General features: G+C 36.6%; 1 protein-coding gene across 1 annotated transcript; it reads left to right on the top strand.

Annotated features, from left to right (window-relative positions):
- Nucleotides 1-16,871, top strand: LOC134650862 (lactosylceramide 4-alpha-galactosyltransferase-like). Its single transcript, XM_063505796.1, has 3 exons — nucleotides 1-959; nucleotides 14,582-14,706; nucleotides 16,627-16,871. Exons 1-3 carry the CDS (start codon nucleotides 223-225, stop codon nucleotides 16,869-16,871), a joined length of 1,107 nt encoding a protein of 368 aa, XP_063361866.1. The 5' UTR covers nucleotides 1-222.
- Nucleotides 16,872-18,281: the final 1,410 nt, after the last annotated feature.

The following is an 18,281-nucleotide window of genomic DNA, read 5'->3' as shown; positions in this document are numbered from 1 at the left end:
AATAAAAAAGAAAATATTATTATGCTGTGTGCTCAATTATGAAATACTACGGGATTTCCTTTCGAGATTCTCTCAACATGTACTGCAGAGAACAATGATGGTGTCACAGCAGAGATACTGGAACAAATACCGTAAATACAAATTCAAAGAGGCCATTCCAAGTTCCAACAACTGATCGGATTAGCAAACTGAGATTATATAAATGCTGTCCAGCCAGCACTAATGTATGAAAACAGTGTATTTTACACACACAAAATAGCTAGAATGATTAACAAAATAATTATCAAACTGAAACGCCGGCGGATACTAACATGCGTCGTCTTGGTGATTCTTTGTGGCTACGTGGTGCTACAGACGCCCCTGTCCCCAGACCTTTACTTTATCCACTGGGATTCTTTAGAAGATATATCGTGCCATTACATAGAGCTAGACAATACTTTACCACGAGCGGAGAGCGAAGAGTTTCAGCCGCCATCCCGCTCAATATTTTTTCACGAAACGTCTTGCAAAGGAGACTTGGATGCTAGACAAGCCTGTGCCGTGGAGTCCGCGGCCCGCGCTCACCCTGGATGGCAGATAAACGTTCTATTCGCCGCTCCTGTGCATAAAAACGCTATGAAAAATGGAAGTCTATCAGTATTAGCTAACTTTACAAATATTAGATTATCTAGAGTACATATAACGAATTACGCTAAAGGAACTCCTTTGGAGAGTATGGTTTCGGGCGGTGCTTTGAACAGGACACGGTGGCGTATATCGCACACGTCTGATGTGCTTCGGTATTTATCTTTATACAAGTTTGGGGGGGTGTATTTGGACTTGGATGTGGTGGTGGCGAAGGCGCTGGACCCGCTGGTGAGGAACTGGGCGGCGAGGGAGACAGACACGGCGGTGGCTGCTGGAGCCCTGGCGTTTTCGAGGGACAAGCTTGGGAGGAGCGTTGCTGAGGCGGCCATCATGTGAGTTATTAGTGAAATGTATCAAATACCTATTAATTATGGACATCATCAAAATAAATGGGCTTTCGAGACACGTTTTCAGGCTGGACAGATGTTGGCACTGGCAGGTTCAAACCTTCCTGATATCTACTTTCTTACTTTTTAAAAACTATGATGAAAATTAAAGCCTAGGTACCTACTAATATTACTGGTAGGTAAATGGCACCCAAATGGGATTAAATATTTCGGAACATTGCCTATTTATTACCTATCGTTTAAGAACAGGATGATAATTGATTATGGATGACTTTACTAATTAATGCTATTAAATTAAACATAGGTACCTATTTATTAATCATTTATTTACCATTGACAGATATCTAAAAGACGGGCTATTTACTTAATTATTCACAAAGAAACAGATAATATAAGTAAGTAGATTTGTGACTAACGTAGGTGCGAACTTTGAACGCAGTTCATCTATATTTAGGGATATTGTAAATAAACAACCCCGACCTCATGCGACTGTACATTGCATTTCGGACGAAAATAGTCTTTAAGTACAGTCGCTTGTGCCTCGATTAAACCAACATTAAACCTATTAGCCAATCAGTTCCCTATTAAAAAATCCACCCTGTGTACCATACTGACTTCGTTGAAAGTATCATTATAACAATAATGCACTTCCTTTCGTCGCATAATTGACTTAATACTCTCTGTTTAGTTTAGTCACTCAGTAGGTATGGTATTAGTCAGAGCAATTGTGGCTGCCCACATGAAAAATTTACGAATCTCTTACTAGTCATTAACAAAATATGGACGGGCCCGTTTCACAAAAGCTTGTAACTTGTAATAACTAATACCTACCTACAAGTGGAAGTCCGTTTCTAACAAAGTCTGTCAAAAAGTGACATCCGCTTGTATTACAAGTTACAAGCTTTTGAGAAACGGGCCCCCTGAATAAAATATTTCAACGTATTGATTAACTGAAAAATGGACCGTCTAATGATGATGATGATTATTTATCCTGACCAATTTCGGCCACAGTGACTGTTTGTTTGTAAAGTAAGCTATATAACAAAGCCTTCTAATTAACGCCACTTGCACCAACCCACTAATCCGGGGTTAACCGGTTAAACCGTTAACCTAGAGTCAAATTGTACTGGTAACCATGGTAACTCCAGTTTTAACCGGTTGAATGCTCTGCGATCCCGTGTTCAACCATTGCTGCGAGACGAGCATACCGTGGAGGGTTTAGTCGGTACTTATTTGGCCCCTTGGCCACGAGTGCGACATATCCGTCCTAGTTAGGCTAGGCCGAATGCCTAAAGTTTAACCGGTTAACCCCGGGTTAGTGAATGGTTCAAGTGGTAGAAGATCGTCTAATAGAGACTAGGTTAGGTAGAGCAGTTCTGTGGCTAAAGTCACTTACATTTAACTATAGTCATCAACTCATCACATAAGGAAAGCCATTGCCTATGATTGCCTTCAATGTTTGCAACCACAAATGGGTTGGAATAGGAATATTTACTGCAACGACAGTTACCACGATTGCAGCTCCAAGTTCTATAAATAAGTACCTAGGTATGTATACCTAGTATATTTTCGAAAATTGCAGTTTCCATGAAATGTTCCGAGTATTTTTTCTTTCTATCTTGGTCTAACTCTAGAAACTAGCTAAAAGTTTGGAATTAATAAAGAAAAGGTTATCTATGCTGTAGCAACAGTACCTACATATATGGTGGCGAGAGTTATGTAGCTAGTAAGGTAAACGTACTGGTGCTCGACGCGGTCCCAGTACATGTCATCTTGAACCTTAAGTCATTGTTAATAGAGGTGACAGCAGGGTGTCATCTATTGGGCATTAGCATGTCGAGCACTAGTACGTTTACCTTGGTCCATGAAAGTTCTTGGAATAAGAGATTTGAGGGCGCTTTTATTCTTTATCGTTGGAACGATAAATTGTGGACGGGGAATGGGGACATGATCATTGGAAATGTCAGGGTTTTAGGTTGATGTCCGTTTTGTCGTCATATTCCAGTTTTTCATAAACAACCAACTATGAGGACAAAGTCGCAGGCAGAGGCTAGTTAAACTCCGATATATGTCAACTATAGCGTGTGCTATCTTATCATGCATAATCCCAACAGTTAAGTATAAGAGTACCTATTAAACGGCATAGGTACTCAAATAAGTCCCGTTTTAGGCGTTATCTTGTTTGCGTAGGTAAGTGGGTTTGGTCATGTTTGGTATACCATCACATCCTGAGATAACAGAGGACAATGCTCGACTTGTGAAACGGAAATGATAACTGTAGATTATACACGTTTTATAAGTAAGTAGAGTCTGTGCGAAAAGAGTAGAGTTAAGAGTCGTGGAATGTATGGGGCCCAATACATTCCACGACTGTTTTCTTTCCGAACAGACTGGACTATGGGAAAACATTTCGGTTGAGTGAAGTAGTAGTTAGTACCTATTTATTTACTTACTAAGTATGTTAAATTATTGGATTGGAATTGGAATTGGATCGGAATAGACTATTCCGGTCAACGATCAATCATACGCAGCATTACGCCCTAAACTTAATCAAAAGTCAGCTTGATATACAGGGTGACATAGAATACGTAACTAGATTATACTTACCAATGTGTGTGGTAAAACTGTGTCAGAAACGTAAGTTAAGTACGTGGCATGCAACAAGACAAGGTCATTGCGTTTACTACGTGATTAGTTCGATCATCACGCAGCCCTGGCCCTGGCCACCAGCCATTAACTGACCATTAGCTATACTGTAGTTCTCCCCGAACAGAGACCTCGCGACATATAAGTACCTAAGTGCATTTTTCACCACACCATCTGGTAAAAGGCTCTCTTGATTGTTCAAAAACGGATAGCAATCTTGCATTTTATTCACACGTGAGGCAAAGTAATCAAATGTAAATGTAGAGTTGTTTTCTTATGTTTGCTGGTAGAATTGACTTTTAACTCACTCATTTCGTACTTGTACTTTGTCACAGTGACAAACAATACAGTCGCTAGAGAGCTCATACTATTGTCACTGTGACAGTACAAAATGGGACCGAAATTAAAATCTTTGACTGTAGGTATTTACGTATCGTATGGAACCTTATAGAGTGGATGATTATAAAATTGATTTAATTGACAGAGGAGCCTTGAACATAATAGAAATATCGATCATACATATCATAGTAGGCTGGCCAAGGAGGAATCGAACATTATTATAGTTACTAAGTACTTAGTTACTAAAGAATTGATTAATAGAGACAAAGGAATTTACTTAACGAGTATTCTCTCCAGGGAGCCTAAGAGCCGAGATGTCAATCGTCGCCAAGACGCCGCTCGAAACTGAACGAATGTTTCATCCTCGTAAGGCTCAAGGTCCTACCTATAGTACTTCTTCAGTTCGATACTATTTAAATCATACTCAATTGGAACAGAGTCGCTTTTGCTTTGTCTCGTTCAATCTTCAAACAACGAAAAATAAACTCTATTTCCTACACTATATAGGTTCACATTTCAGTGGCAAATTTTGGATTTTTCATTTGTATATGTTCAACTTAATGTATTGGAACGTATTAGCAGTTTGCGTACAGTCGGCGTGCAGTCCGTCTGTAATTCTGTATCGGCCCTTAATACTGTTATGTCTGTTATCTATTGTGCTCACTTATCTAAGAACAATAGCGCCCCTATAAGCTTTTGTTTAATATGCCAGTTTGACATAATTAACATATTAATTATCATTAACTAAACATGATAACAACTTTGAGTGAGCCCATCTTAAGGCCGTGCATCGAAAAATAACAGGATCTTAGAAACGTGGCAGTGGCTAGCCCCGGAAACAAACAGTAGTGATTTTCGGATATATGTTTCTTGACTATATGATAAGTGATTTCGTAGTAGTCGAAACACGAATGCTTAAAATTTTCTCGATAGAAAATAAATCCAAACTTACGTGTTCATTTTTCGGTTTTAGTTTCGTGCAACTAGAAAACACATCCATATCCAGCACAATCCACCTTACAGCAAAGGTTTTCATCTCGTCTTAACTTTCAAAGAACTAAATATTAACTTATTATCCTTTACCGATGGATTTATTATCGATTTTTGATTTCATGAATTCAACAGCAAACGCCCATTTTACGCAGTTCGGTTTCTCTTTCTGTCATGCGTCAAAGTCATAAATGCATCCTTTATGCCAGTAATGTTAGATGGCCGTCGTGCCTCAAAGAGGTAAGACCTATGTCACTTCGCGCAGCGCTCCGAATTACGTAAAATTTTAATATCCAATAAACGTTGAGTCGTAACTCCATTGAGTAGTAACGGAATCGGAGGTAAACCTATGATGGTGCCTTCTTACAGGCCTATATGTTACGCATGTGTGCGTGTTTGCTTAGCTACGTCATGCTACGTCGAAATCTATACTCTTTGTCAGTTACAACGGGTTAGGAAATTTCGACAGATATTGAAATGTATCGGTAGCTGTTTGGTATATAGCCATCAGAATCTAACCGTAACTTTTTGCTTTATTTTTGTTTGAAAATAAAATATCTATAAGAATATATTTTTTGCTTTTTTTCTATTGTAATGATAAAAATAAATCTAGTATGTTTCATGCTCAAATAATTTAAAATAATTGAATAAATATTATAAACTAATTGATATTATTCGTTTTAATTATTATATTATTAAGTTTGTTTGAATAAAATATTTTATTTCAATAATACGAAAAGTTATTATATTTAAGTACCACTAAAAAAAGTCCCTACTTACAAAAACTCACTTGCACGGGCCGGGGTTCGAACCCGTGACCTCCGGTTTGAAAGTCGCACGCCACTACAATTTCACATAAGTAATTTACAATGACATGATACCGTGGAAAAAGTGAATATTACAATGTACTGTGTTACTATCATTTTATAGTTTATTTTGGCTTGACAAGGAGGAATGAGAAAAACGTGCAGAGCGAGAGGATTAAATCTCTCTGTCCCTTTCTTAAAGTAGCCAATCCTAATTATGACATCTGTTTTGATATTAATTCTTTGAACATAATTTGTCGATGTTCTTTTTTATATCATCGAGAAAGATTTTTATTAAAAAAATGTGTTGAATTTATATGTTTTATTTATGTTTTTTTGGCATAAATTTCATTACTTTTGACAAATTTTGATTGTGATGACAAACGATTTGATGTGATGTGTGAAACGAACCATGTGATCAACGATTTATCTAATAAAACTTCATTTAGTCGAAAAAAATAGTTGTCTACTACCGGGTGGAAAAAAATTATGGGCCCTGGAGGGAAAGTGCCTTAAAACCTTAAGTTTGCTCATTTTACTTAAATGAAACATTATTGTTTTTTAAAGAAACAACTGCATTCAAAGATTTTTGAAGTGAAAACTTCTTTAGCGGCGCTAGGCACTTTTTGAGGTGGGGAAAAAATGATAAACTCGAGACAGTGTAAGGCGATCATGTGACCGTAAGGTTTAGATGGCATTTAAATCAATAAAGAAAAACTCAATGACATTACATGAAAAAGGTTATAATCTTGTACGGGCTGAAATACGAGGATCTCACAGTATTATAACTTTATATCACTCAAATATAATTCAATAAAGCTACATCTTGATGAAATCGCTAATAAAAGTGAACTCTAGTACTGGTGAATAAAACTCAAAATATCATGACCAAATATATTTAGATGCGAGGTCTGCAAGGTAACTTTACAATTTCTATTCGAATTTTAAACAATTAACGCTATGAATTTGAATTTCGAATTTTAAACAAGCTCACTGACCAGCAATTTCGGAACCAAAAGTTTTCAATAGAAAGGAGGATGGGTCATTTATACATAGTGCTGCAGACATTTTGGACTAGTCATTGAGTTTTCACTTCTGTCGGCACTCCCGGAATGCAACACGTTGTTTTTTTTTTAAATTCGCTTAGTCGCGCCCGGGAATCGAACCTACTTTTTCCACACTGTATAAAAGAACACAAATGCTTTTCTTCTGGTAACTTAAATGTTCTATCTATCTTGGTGATATGTCAATGCAATCAAATAATCTGAAAAAATAATAATAACCCAATTTATGAAATCCGTTCCTTCAGAAAAATGCGAAATGTACGTACAATTTTTAGGGATATCGTACTTTTCCCAGAGACAAATTTAGTTGGCTAAGACACATTTTCACTGATTTGGGGTCTGTACTAAAAATCTAACATAATATGATAAGGACTTAATCGTTTTAAGCTCAAGAGTGAGTTTTCCTAAAGCTTTTTCTAAAAATTATGTCTTTATTAACGTTAGGAGTGCACTGCAGCATGTCAAATGTATGCCAAAATGTCAAGGGAGAGAACAATAAATTAAGTTTAAATTCCACTTCCACTCATCAGCAAAGTGATATAAGTATATCAGCAGTTTAAAGTTATTTTAGATTACAAAATTAGCGCATCAAAAAAATCAAAGTGCATAGAAAAAAAGTCTCCTGAGTCATAATAAAATTGATGTCTCTTGGGTCACCAGAAAAGTCACCAGGGAGAACGATGACCCAAATCACATTTAAAAGAAAATGTAAATTTTGTGTACTACCTACGAACATTTTTCAAAAAACTATGTTTTTATAACATATTAGACCCAGGATAGATCTAATACCTCTTTTCGTACCCCGGATAAAATGGTCGGCGACTAAAAAAGTAACTGAAACGTTACGTTATTAGGTTCACGATGCCGCGTTGTACCCTTGCCTTCGTTGCGATATGTTTGGTAAGTCAGGAGACTTAAAAAATGAGCCATGATTTTGGGACATATTAACAAATATTTTTTTGAATATATATTAATTTTAGCGGACTTTAATAATTTACCAGTTAAATTAGATGTAAATACCTTTTTAGTTAATCGTTAATATGATATATTAGTAGCAGTAAAACACTTTATTGTACAAAAAGACACATAAAACATGAAAAAACACACATCCTTCGTATATGGTAGAATATATTTTTCACACTTATAAGTAAAAACCAAAACCGATACGCGATTGGGATACGCTCTTTTTGTATGGGATAAAAAAAATTCTCCTGGGTCACCAAGAAAAATCGACATATTAAAATAATTCAGTTCGTTTTTAAGTTCTAATCAGATTGACTTTTTGGTTATTTGAGATAAATTACAATAACGCTTAGATTTGAAAAACATGATTTTCTATTTTGTTGCGATCGACCCGGGTAATAAAAATACGGCGAAGTTGTACTTTTGTTTGTTGTCGTTGTAAAATGTATTAAAAAATAATGTAGGCTCCCCTGACAATTGAAATTCAAAATTATCCAGAAAAAGCGGCCAAGTGCGAGTCGGACTCGCCCATGAAGGGTTCCGTATTTAGGGGATTTATGACGTATTAAAAAAAAAACTACTTACTAGATCTTGTTCAAACCAATTTTCGGTGGAAGTTTGCATGGTAATGTACATCATATATTTTTTTTAGTTTTATCATTCTCTTATTTTAGAAGTTACAGGGGGGGGGGGGGACACACATTTTACCACTTTGGAAGTGTCTCTCGCGCAAACTATTCAGTTTAGAAAAAAAATATGTTAGAAACCTCAATATCATTTTTGAAGACCTATCCATAGATACCCCACACGTATGGGTTTGATGAAAAAAAATTTTTTGAGTTTCAGTTGTTCTAAGTATGGGGAACCCCAAAAAAAATTTTTTTTTTCTATTTTTGTGTGAAAATATAATGCGGTTCACAGAATACATCTACTTACCAAGTTTCAACAGTATAGTTCTTATAGTTTCGGAAAAAAGTGGCTGTGACATACGGACGGACAGACGGACAGACAGACAGACAGACATGACGAATCTATAAGGGTTCCGTATTTTGCCATTTGGCTACGGAACCCTAAAAATGAGTGTTTCAAAAAGGCACCCTGTATTCCTTACATAACTAAATAATCTCTTATTCAATAAAACATATAATTACTAAACACTGTGATTTATTTCAAATAAATGCAAATCGATCGGATAAAAGATATTAATACCTACCTATACAACAATGAATACGAGTACAGTCAGCTGCAATAATATGTTACACACCGAAGGCCGTTTTGCGGTAGATCATGTTAGATCTTATTTGTAGAGCCATAAGAGCGTGTCACATATTTTTGCGGCCGTCGAAGAGTAACATATTATTGCAGGTGACTGTACCTATGAAAAATTCGAGGGTTAAAAAGTATTTCAACCAAAGCATTTATAATAATAACGACTATGGACGCCTGCAACCCCAGGGGTATTGTAACCCCATAACAATAAGGTTGAAATTTGCATTTAGTGACCGCAAAGTCAGGTGAGCGTAATCAAGTAAATCTGTTTTCATCATATTTTATCAAAAATAATCTCTTTTCTGTTCTTGTGCTATTTTCTTATTATCAATACTCTTAACTTATATGCTATATACGCTGCTGCTTCTATGCTGTTAACGTCTTCCAAAACAACAATAAATATGCAGGTTTATGAATTAATTATTTTATTGTTTGCTATTATGAACAAGTAACAACGCCATCTGTTTCAATTTTTTCCGAATTTAAGTTTCTGGCCGACCGCAGCGACCGCGTATAATGGTAGTTAACTTCTGTAACGTTAGATGGTGCTAAAAGGTCACACAAACTTCACGTGGGGCGCGAAGCGTTTCCATGTGTGCGTGTTAGCGGGGAGGGAAGAACTAGCGGGCGTGGTTTACGAAGCGCCAGACGCGGCTGCAGTAGGCCCTTAAACTCTCGCCTAATTGTTTGCACTATATAGTTATTGGTCGCTTTGCCCCTATGAAGCATTCGCTACATACAGAGAAAACACTATTGGCTACGGCGTAGCGCTATAACCGTAGCTTAGTAGTGATATAATATAACGCGTACCTGCCGGCCTAGCCAAGGTGACAATCGCTATCGCTACGACAACGAAACGCTTTGTGTCTCTCTGTCACTCTTCCATATTAGTGCGATAATGACAGTTGCGTTTCGATCGCTACGAAGTGAAGCGATTGGCATGTTGGCTACGCGGCCTGTAGAGAAAATGCTAAGTAGAAGCCTAGGTAACTAACGACAATGTGTCGTGAGCCCAATTCAGATTTAATAATTTGTTATGATTTTGAACTGGTTTTGATACGACTTTGAAAATCTCTATTGACGACGTGCTTTCTTTCATTTCGCATGCACCAATCATTCTTCATAAATAAGATCAAAACCGTAACCAATCGTTAAATCCGAATCGGGTTCCAGGTTAAATAGACGCACCGTGATATCATGACAAAAGAGCGCTCTACTCTACATTCTAATGATACTCGTAAGCGCGTTATGCTAATGAAATGATGTATTGTTTAGTCGTAATAGGGTGCAATATAAATATATTGCGATATACACCTACAAAGCTTTAAAAACGCACTTGGCCCACTGATCTTATATCATCCGTTCATAAAGGAATCATTCGGTATGGAATTCGTATAGGAGGTGCAAGCGCATATTGCTTGCCCTTAGAGTTGGTCAAAGACCTAGTCTTAGGAAGATGGCATATAGTCGAGAAATTGGGACGGGTTCCACTGTGGCGGGGTGGCCAATGGGTTCAAGGCGTTAGCCCGGATTGCTAAAGACGCCGGTTCGTATCCAGCCTTCACCACTGGAGGGATTAGTCACTTTTTCTTTAATATATGACATCTATTTCAGTTTATAATTTATAAATAGTAGGACAGCCTATTTAAAAAACACAAATCAAAATATTTAATGAAATCAAATGATTTGTTCCCAAAGTTGCTTATATCATCCGTTTATTACGAGAGACTGCACGTTCGTAATGAATGATATTATAAAAGTGCACTATGGTATGACGGGAGGTGGCGGGTCGATATTACAGCACGCGACCGATATGAACTCTATAACCAATTACTGGCAGGTGGCAGCGATCGATATCTTGTACCAGTAAGTGATGAGTTTACACAACAGTGTTGTGACCCGGCCATATCTCAGATATAAGTGGAGTCCAGACGAGACAATTTTTCGCCAATCTGTGTGGCTATAGTATGAATTATCTGAGATGATTTTTCCGGGCTCGGGCCCTAGTCTATTAAACAAAAGGTATTGTTTCCTTTATGCAGTGCTTACACTGCTTACTGCTAATAGACCCTACTTAAGTAACGGGAACAAACCCGTTTAAAAAGCAAAGGGTATAGCCGGGTAAGCATGGCCAAACTGCCCTTAGCGAAAAAAACAATTTCCTTTTACAGGATTATTAACCTATATATAAGTAGTGCTTTCACCAAATATTAAGCCTTAAATGCTTCAGATTTAAAAAAAAATGCAAAAAAAGAAAAATCATTTTTATTTTATTACAGCCAAAGTATTAATCCGATTTCTATGTAATTTGTGTATGTTGTATATATAATTAAGGTCGGTTTCTAAAAAAAATTATATTGAGTTATCTCTTAAAATAATAGTAAAAAATTGAGATGAAAATTTTCAGAAAAATAAAAAAAATACGTGCGAGATAGCGACAGTTATCAAATTTACATATTTTATGTAGAATTTAATAATGTTAAACATATATTTTTTTCAAAAATTAAAATCGGGATTAACAGTGTGAAAAACTCGAATTTGTAACATCCCATAATACTCTCTCTTCATACAAGCAAAGCTAAGTAGTCATAAACGAATGAAGTATATTGTGAACGCAGTCTTTACGAATTTGAATTTAGAATGTGACGTATTTTATATTTTATTCATCAAAGGAACAGACATTTTTCAATCGTTAACGCTCTGTATAAAATTCGTGCCTATTTTCCTGTTACCGCGCTTTTTTAGGGTTCCGTAGCCAAATGGCAAAAAACGGAACCCTTATAGATTCGTCATGTCTGTCTGTCTGTCCGTCTGTCCGTCCGTATGTCATAGTCACTTTTCTCCGAAACTATAAGAACTATACTGTTGAAACTTGGTAAGTAGATGTATTCTGTGAACCGCATTAAGATTTTCACACAAAAATAGAAAAAAAAAACAATAAATTTTTGGGGTTCCCCATACTTAGAACTGAAACTCAAAATTTTTTTTTTCATCAAACCCATACGTGTGGGGTATCTATGGATAGGTCTTCAAAAATGATATTAAGGTTTCTAATATCATTTTTTTCTAAACTGAATAGTTTGCGCGAGAGACACTTCCAAAGTGGTAAAATGTGTCCCCCCCCCCCCCCCGTAACTTCTAAAATAACAGAATGATAAAACTAAAAAAAATATATGATGTACATTACCATGTAAACTTCCACCGAAAATTGGTTTGAATGAGATCTAGTAAGTAGTTTTTTTTTAATACGTCATAAATCGCCTAAATACGGAACCCTTCATGGGCGAGTCCGACTCGCACTTGGCCGCTTTTTTTTTAAATCTCTGAATGCCGTTCGCCCTAGCCGCATACAGCCACGGAGTTTAAGGTCCGCGCTCAGCAAAATAAGTTGCGTTCTAAATTCAAATTGCGTTGGGAATATAACTTTCTAGTATAACGTACAAGTTATTTTGTATGAAGAGAAGGTATGATGGGATGTTACAAATTCGAGTTTTTAACACTGTTAATCCCGATTTTAATTTTTGAAAAAAATATATGTTAAACATTATTAAATTCTACATGAAATATGTAAATTTGATAACTGTCGCTATCTCGCATGTATTTTTTTTATTTTTCTGAAAATTTTCATCTCAATTTTTTACTATTATTTTAAGAGATAATTCAATATTATTTTTTTCAGAAAGCGACCTTAATTGTATATACAACATACCCAAATTACAAAGAAATCGGATTAGTACTTTGGCTGTAATAAAATAAAAATGATTTTTCTTTTTTCGCATTTTTTTTTTAAATCTGAAGCATTTGAGGCTTAATATTTGGTGAAAGCACTACTTATATATAGGTTAATAATCCAGTAAAAGGAAATTGTTTTTTTCGCTAAGGGCAGTTTGGCCATGCTTACCCGGCTATACCCTTTATCATTCTATTTATATGGTTCAAATTCATGAAACAACCCATTTGGAGATAACACGTTTTGTTATCTCCAAAGAAAAGACCACCCTGATTGTTCTCAGAATGAGCTGTCACATAAATTTGAACCTTAATACTATCCCGATAGTTGCTTTTTAAACGACATAGTTACTTTGGCACGAGCTGAAGACCGCTCTTAAAAGAAACGAGCTGAAGACCGCTCTTAAAAGAAACAAAGGCTTATTCACCTCAGCAGCTCGAACAAGGGTACTTAGCTACTTCAAAACAGTGAGCAAAATGGCATTTTACTCACTGAGTGAGACCTAATGAGCAAAACGTGATTTTGCTCGCTCAGTGAGCAAAACGTGATTTTTCTCACTCAGTGAGCAAAACGCGTTTTTGCTCACTGTTTTTAAGTAGCAAAGTACCCTTGTTCGAGCTGCTGAGGTGAAAACTTAATTGTTGGTATATCTTAAGAAAACATGAGTGAATAGAGGTAAGATGATGAAGAAGGAATACATTTTTCGGGTTCTCTAATATGTTCTCACTGTTGAGGTGAAAAGTTTTGTGAACTACACGAGATCAAAGTTATTTACATCTCGTGCGCTTTTGAGTCCCTTACTACGCTCAAGATTCTAAATTAGATTCACTCACTACGCTCGTGAATCTAGTATAGAATCTTTCGCTTGCACGGGACTCAAAATAAGCACTCGAAGAAATATCAAACTTTGATTTCTTGTTGTACAAATAACTATTGTTTAACAGATAAGTGCCCTCGAGCCCGAAAAAATCATCTGAGATGATTCATACTATACCATCAGTTTGGCACTGACATAAACGCCATCGTGAACGTAATTTACTTTCTATGCATCTTGCTCGTACTCGCATATTAGTGCGAACGAGATATATAGGAAGTAAATTACGTTCTCGATAGCGTATATGTCAGTTTTGACACTGTCAGTGACTCGATGGTACGGGCTCTGATGAAATTGACCGATCGAATCAGGCCGTGCGGACGCAAACGCCAATTCGATTCCCCGATCAAATCAGCAGGTGCGGACACAAAATGCCAATTTTCGAAGTAAGTATCTATCTATGGAATGCAAATTGGTGATTAAATTTGTGTACGTGTGGACGCTAGATGAGATTGGCGCCAATTATTAACAAGCTTTTATTAGGTTGACCTGTATGTAACTTAACTATGTAATGGAATCTTGCAAGTTAAATTTGATCCACTTCCCGATTTCCGATTGAGCTGAAATTTTGCATACACATGTAAGTCGGGTGACAATGCAATATTATGGTACCATCGAGCTGATCTGATGATGGAGACAGGAGGCGGCCATAGGAACTCTGTGATGAAACAACGCAACCTAATTGTGTTAGGGGTTTTTAGAATTGTCTCGATGAGTATTAGTGTATTAGTTGTCTGTCGTAAGAAAAGTACAGTCAGCGATAAAAGCTTGTACCAAAAATGAAATTTTTGCCAAAAACTTATTTTCCCGATCAAACAAATCGGTCGATTTGCCCAGCTCGTCTGTACTCAACTATAATATCGTCATGTCCTTCGTTCCGTTCCACCCGATATATTGTTTAATATATGAAATATGTTTGGTTTCAGGGACGTGAAGAACAACTACAGAGGCGACGACTGGGGCAACAACGGTCCTGGTGTGATCACGCGCATCCTCAAGAAGCAGTGCTCGACCAGCAACCTCAGCCAAATGTCCGCCGCTACTTGCAACGGTAAGACTTAGCGCCAACTACAATAGGTTCTGTTTGGTTGTCTATATACACCATCTACTAATTACCTACACGGTTGGAAACTATTACTAAGTCCTTCAGATCATAATCGGCGGTCGAAGTCGGCGACCCAAATTGGCGTTTGCGTCCACCTGATTCGATCAGACAATTTAATCAGATTGGCGAATAATTGTTCCCGTCTGGACTGACTATAAATGAGTAAGCGCATTTGCTTGTGTTGACTGGGTATATCGTATATCTACCTATACCTAGGTACGTCGTGTGTTGGGTAAAATAAATATTATGTAAATAAATATCGTAATTGCAGCGTAAGGATGTTATGAAATGATAAGGTATGTTAAAAGTTGTTTTGCCGGTATAATGGAGTCAAAGATATTGTTATTGTTAAGGGTCGTTTCTGTATGACAACAAGCCAATCTAAGCCAATGCTATTCCGTTGATTCACTACGTACTTAATAGCTAAAATATTGGGAGATTTTGGGGTCGTGATCCTGTCAAAAGTGTGTTAAGATTACTAAATAATACTAAACTGATTTCACCATTTGAGGTCCCGAAGTAGACGAAACATATGAGCCAACGGGTATTTTTTTTTTAGTTTTAGTATTTGATCTTTAGGATACCTTATTCATTATGACCCAGTAAACATATTTCGGTACAACGAGGGTCTCCACTGGTTACCGTCAACCGGGGTGATTAGGGATGGCTGGGGTGAATAGGGACACCACCAAACAATTAAAAAAAAACTACACAAATTGTATCATTCGATTGAAAATAATAGTAGATTTTATATGATACAATTTGTGTGAGTATTTTTTTAAGAAACTGTCAGGTAAATCACATTTTAAGTTTTGTCCCTTTTCACCCCAGCCATTCCTAATCACCCCGGTTGACAATATGCGTCGCCGGCTGAACCCGGCCTTTTCCCTTTCCCTTCCCTTCAACCCACGCGCAGTGAAGTGTTATTTGAGCGTTTTCCAAAAAAAGTGTACATTTCATTCATGTCTTCAAAATATTGACTTCTTGGGCTCATTTTACTCAGAATCATTTGTACATTCACGCCTCATACATAAAAAAATGTGTCCAAAAAATTCCTTTCCAGATCGTCACATTCTTGTATGATTTTTTTTTATTTGTATGAACGTGACGCACTGGAAAAATTTATTTTCATACAAAATTTTGGGACACATTTTTTGATGTATGAGGCGTGAATGTGCAAATGATTCTGAGTAAAATGAGCCCAAGAAGTCAATATTTTGAAGACATGAATGAAATGTACACTTTTTTGGAAAACGCTCATTTATATGTCATAATTTCATAAAAGCTTGCCCTTTAAAATAACACTTGCAATACGTGTGCTATCAAAATCGTTGTAGACTTATCTTGGTCTAACTCTACATCTGTATACCCTTATGTTTTCTTTTCACTGCGTTTTCATTATCGGCGCGTGTTTCTCGCGGTTATATTTTTTATAGCTATCATCATAATTAAGGTCGCTCGGGTCAAGTGCGCTAATTGCTCATTACTATTGGTCAACCACGATTACAAGTGCATATGATGTGCACACACATGGCGTAAATCACATAAATGGCCCTTCCACCGTGACCGTAATTTTCTTAGTAGGGCAAGCCCTTGTAAATTGTCAAAGTCAAAGAGACACAACGTGGCTTTTGGTCGCACTTGTTCCGATTGACCTTACTAATGTAAACGCGCTGCCCATAGTAGCCAATGCCATGCAGAGTTATGTTGAACCGACTCTATTGTCTGCGCAATGCGCGAAAGTTGATATCAAACAGTATAATAATATATGGTTGATATTAGGGGGTAGTCGCGCGCGTCTATTCACGTCTTTGCGGGCAAACATTGGTTTAAACAGTTGTTTTTAAGACTTATTTTATTTTCCAGGTTTCGAGGTGTACGGTCCCCAGTTCTTCTACCCGGTGGTATACTGGCGAGGCTGGGAATACTTCGTGCCGGGCGAAATTAAACTAGAAGACACCGCCTACATTTTCCACGTATGGAACAAGCTGACAGGTGACCTCACAATACACAAGGACTCTCCTTATGCTAAATTAGCAAGGAAATATTGCCCCAGCGTTTATAATTTATATGGCAAAGACTTTTTACTACCTGTTCAAAAGAAGGCGTGAGGAATCAAGTGTTAGAGTTGAACCAAGATAACTTGGCGGTGATTCTGCTTACACTGTGCAAGTGTTATTTGAAAAGTCATAATTTCATAGAAGTTTGACGTTTATGGTACCACTTCTACGCTGATCTGATTATCTGACTGACTCTATAATCGTCTCTTTTCAGTATTAAACGCTTACAAAAGATTTTTAATTTCATTAATGTATTCTGCCTTTCAAGAGCATTAAATCATTACTTAAATGTTATTACCTAATCAAGTATTCTTTGTATCTTAATATATGTACATATAAAGATTAGGTAAGTATTAACATGGAATATTTTGCATGTTGTTTTATATGATGGATTAACTTAACACCCATGTTATTTGAATTTTCTTTACAATAAATTAAAAATATTTTTTTCTTAAGCTCTTGTAAATTATATGTATATAGGATCCTATTTACTGTACGTATTGGTTTATCTTAACTGAGGATATTTAGTCAAGTCAGAAGTCAGAATACCTAAATATGATATATTTTCCATTTTACTTATCAATTATAAGTTGATAACGTATTATCTAGGTACCGAAAGTTACGGGGTAGATTAGATACCTAATCATGTCCAAACGTATGGAAATTTACACATACCTACTTAAACTACACTTTAGTATACCTGACATCATTTTTATAGTCACATTCTTACTCAGAAATAGGGTCAATGCGCTAGTTTTCGTCCACTTCCGCACACAACATACCCACACAAATTGTATCATTCGATTGAAATAGTAGTTTGTGTTACAAGGGATCAGAATGATATATTTCCGTCAAGACGAAATAATTTTGATACCGTGTGACAGATACTGCTTTTCCCATCAACTATGAAGAAAATAAAAAAAATCTTAGTGTTGACACAATCTGATGCTTAATCTGTCAGCTCCCACAGATTACTTAAGCTAAAAAAATAATGTGCAAGAAAATGTAAAAATAGTGTGCTAGAACAAAAAAGTGTTTGATCCCTCCTAGCAGGGAGGAAAAGTGCCACTTTTATCCCTCCTAGTAGGTAAGAAAAAGCTCTTTTCCGAATAGGTGGTGTGAAAATAATATTAGATTTCATATAATACAATTTGTGTGGGTATTTTTTTAAGAAACTGTCAGGTAAATCACATTTTAAGTTTTGTCCCTATTCACCCCAGCGATCCCTATTCACCCCCGTTGACAATACCGTTAAAAAGGTATACTTAGTACCTAATAAGTATAGTCTGTCAAGCTGGATATGTCAGTAGCAATGTAAAGCAAACTAAACTATGGTATCCCTACGAAACGAACAAAAAGCAGCAATGTACCTACCTACATCGAACAACGATGAAATGTACTTACCTATACAGATAAGATATAAATGACACGCGTTTTTCGAACAATTCAAACGTGGTATTG

Source organism: Cydia amplana, chromosome 9 (assembly GCF_948474715.1).
Source record: "Cydia amplana chromosome 9, ilCydAmpl1.1, whole genome shotgun sequence".
Classification (NCBI taxonomy): Eukaryota; Metazoa; Arthropoda; class Insecta; order Lepidoptera; family Tortricidae; genus Cydia; species Cydia amplana.
Note: the sequence above shows the minus strand (reverse complement) of the source record. Positions and strands in the feature narration are given on the sequence as shown.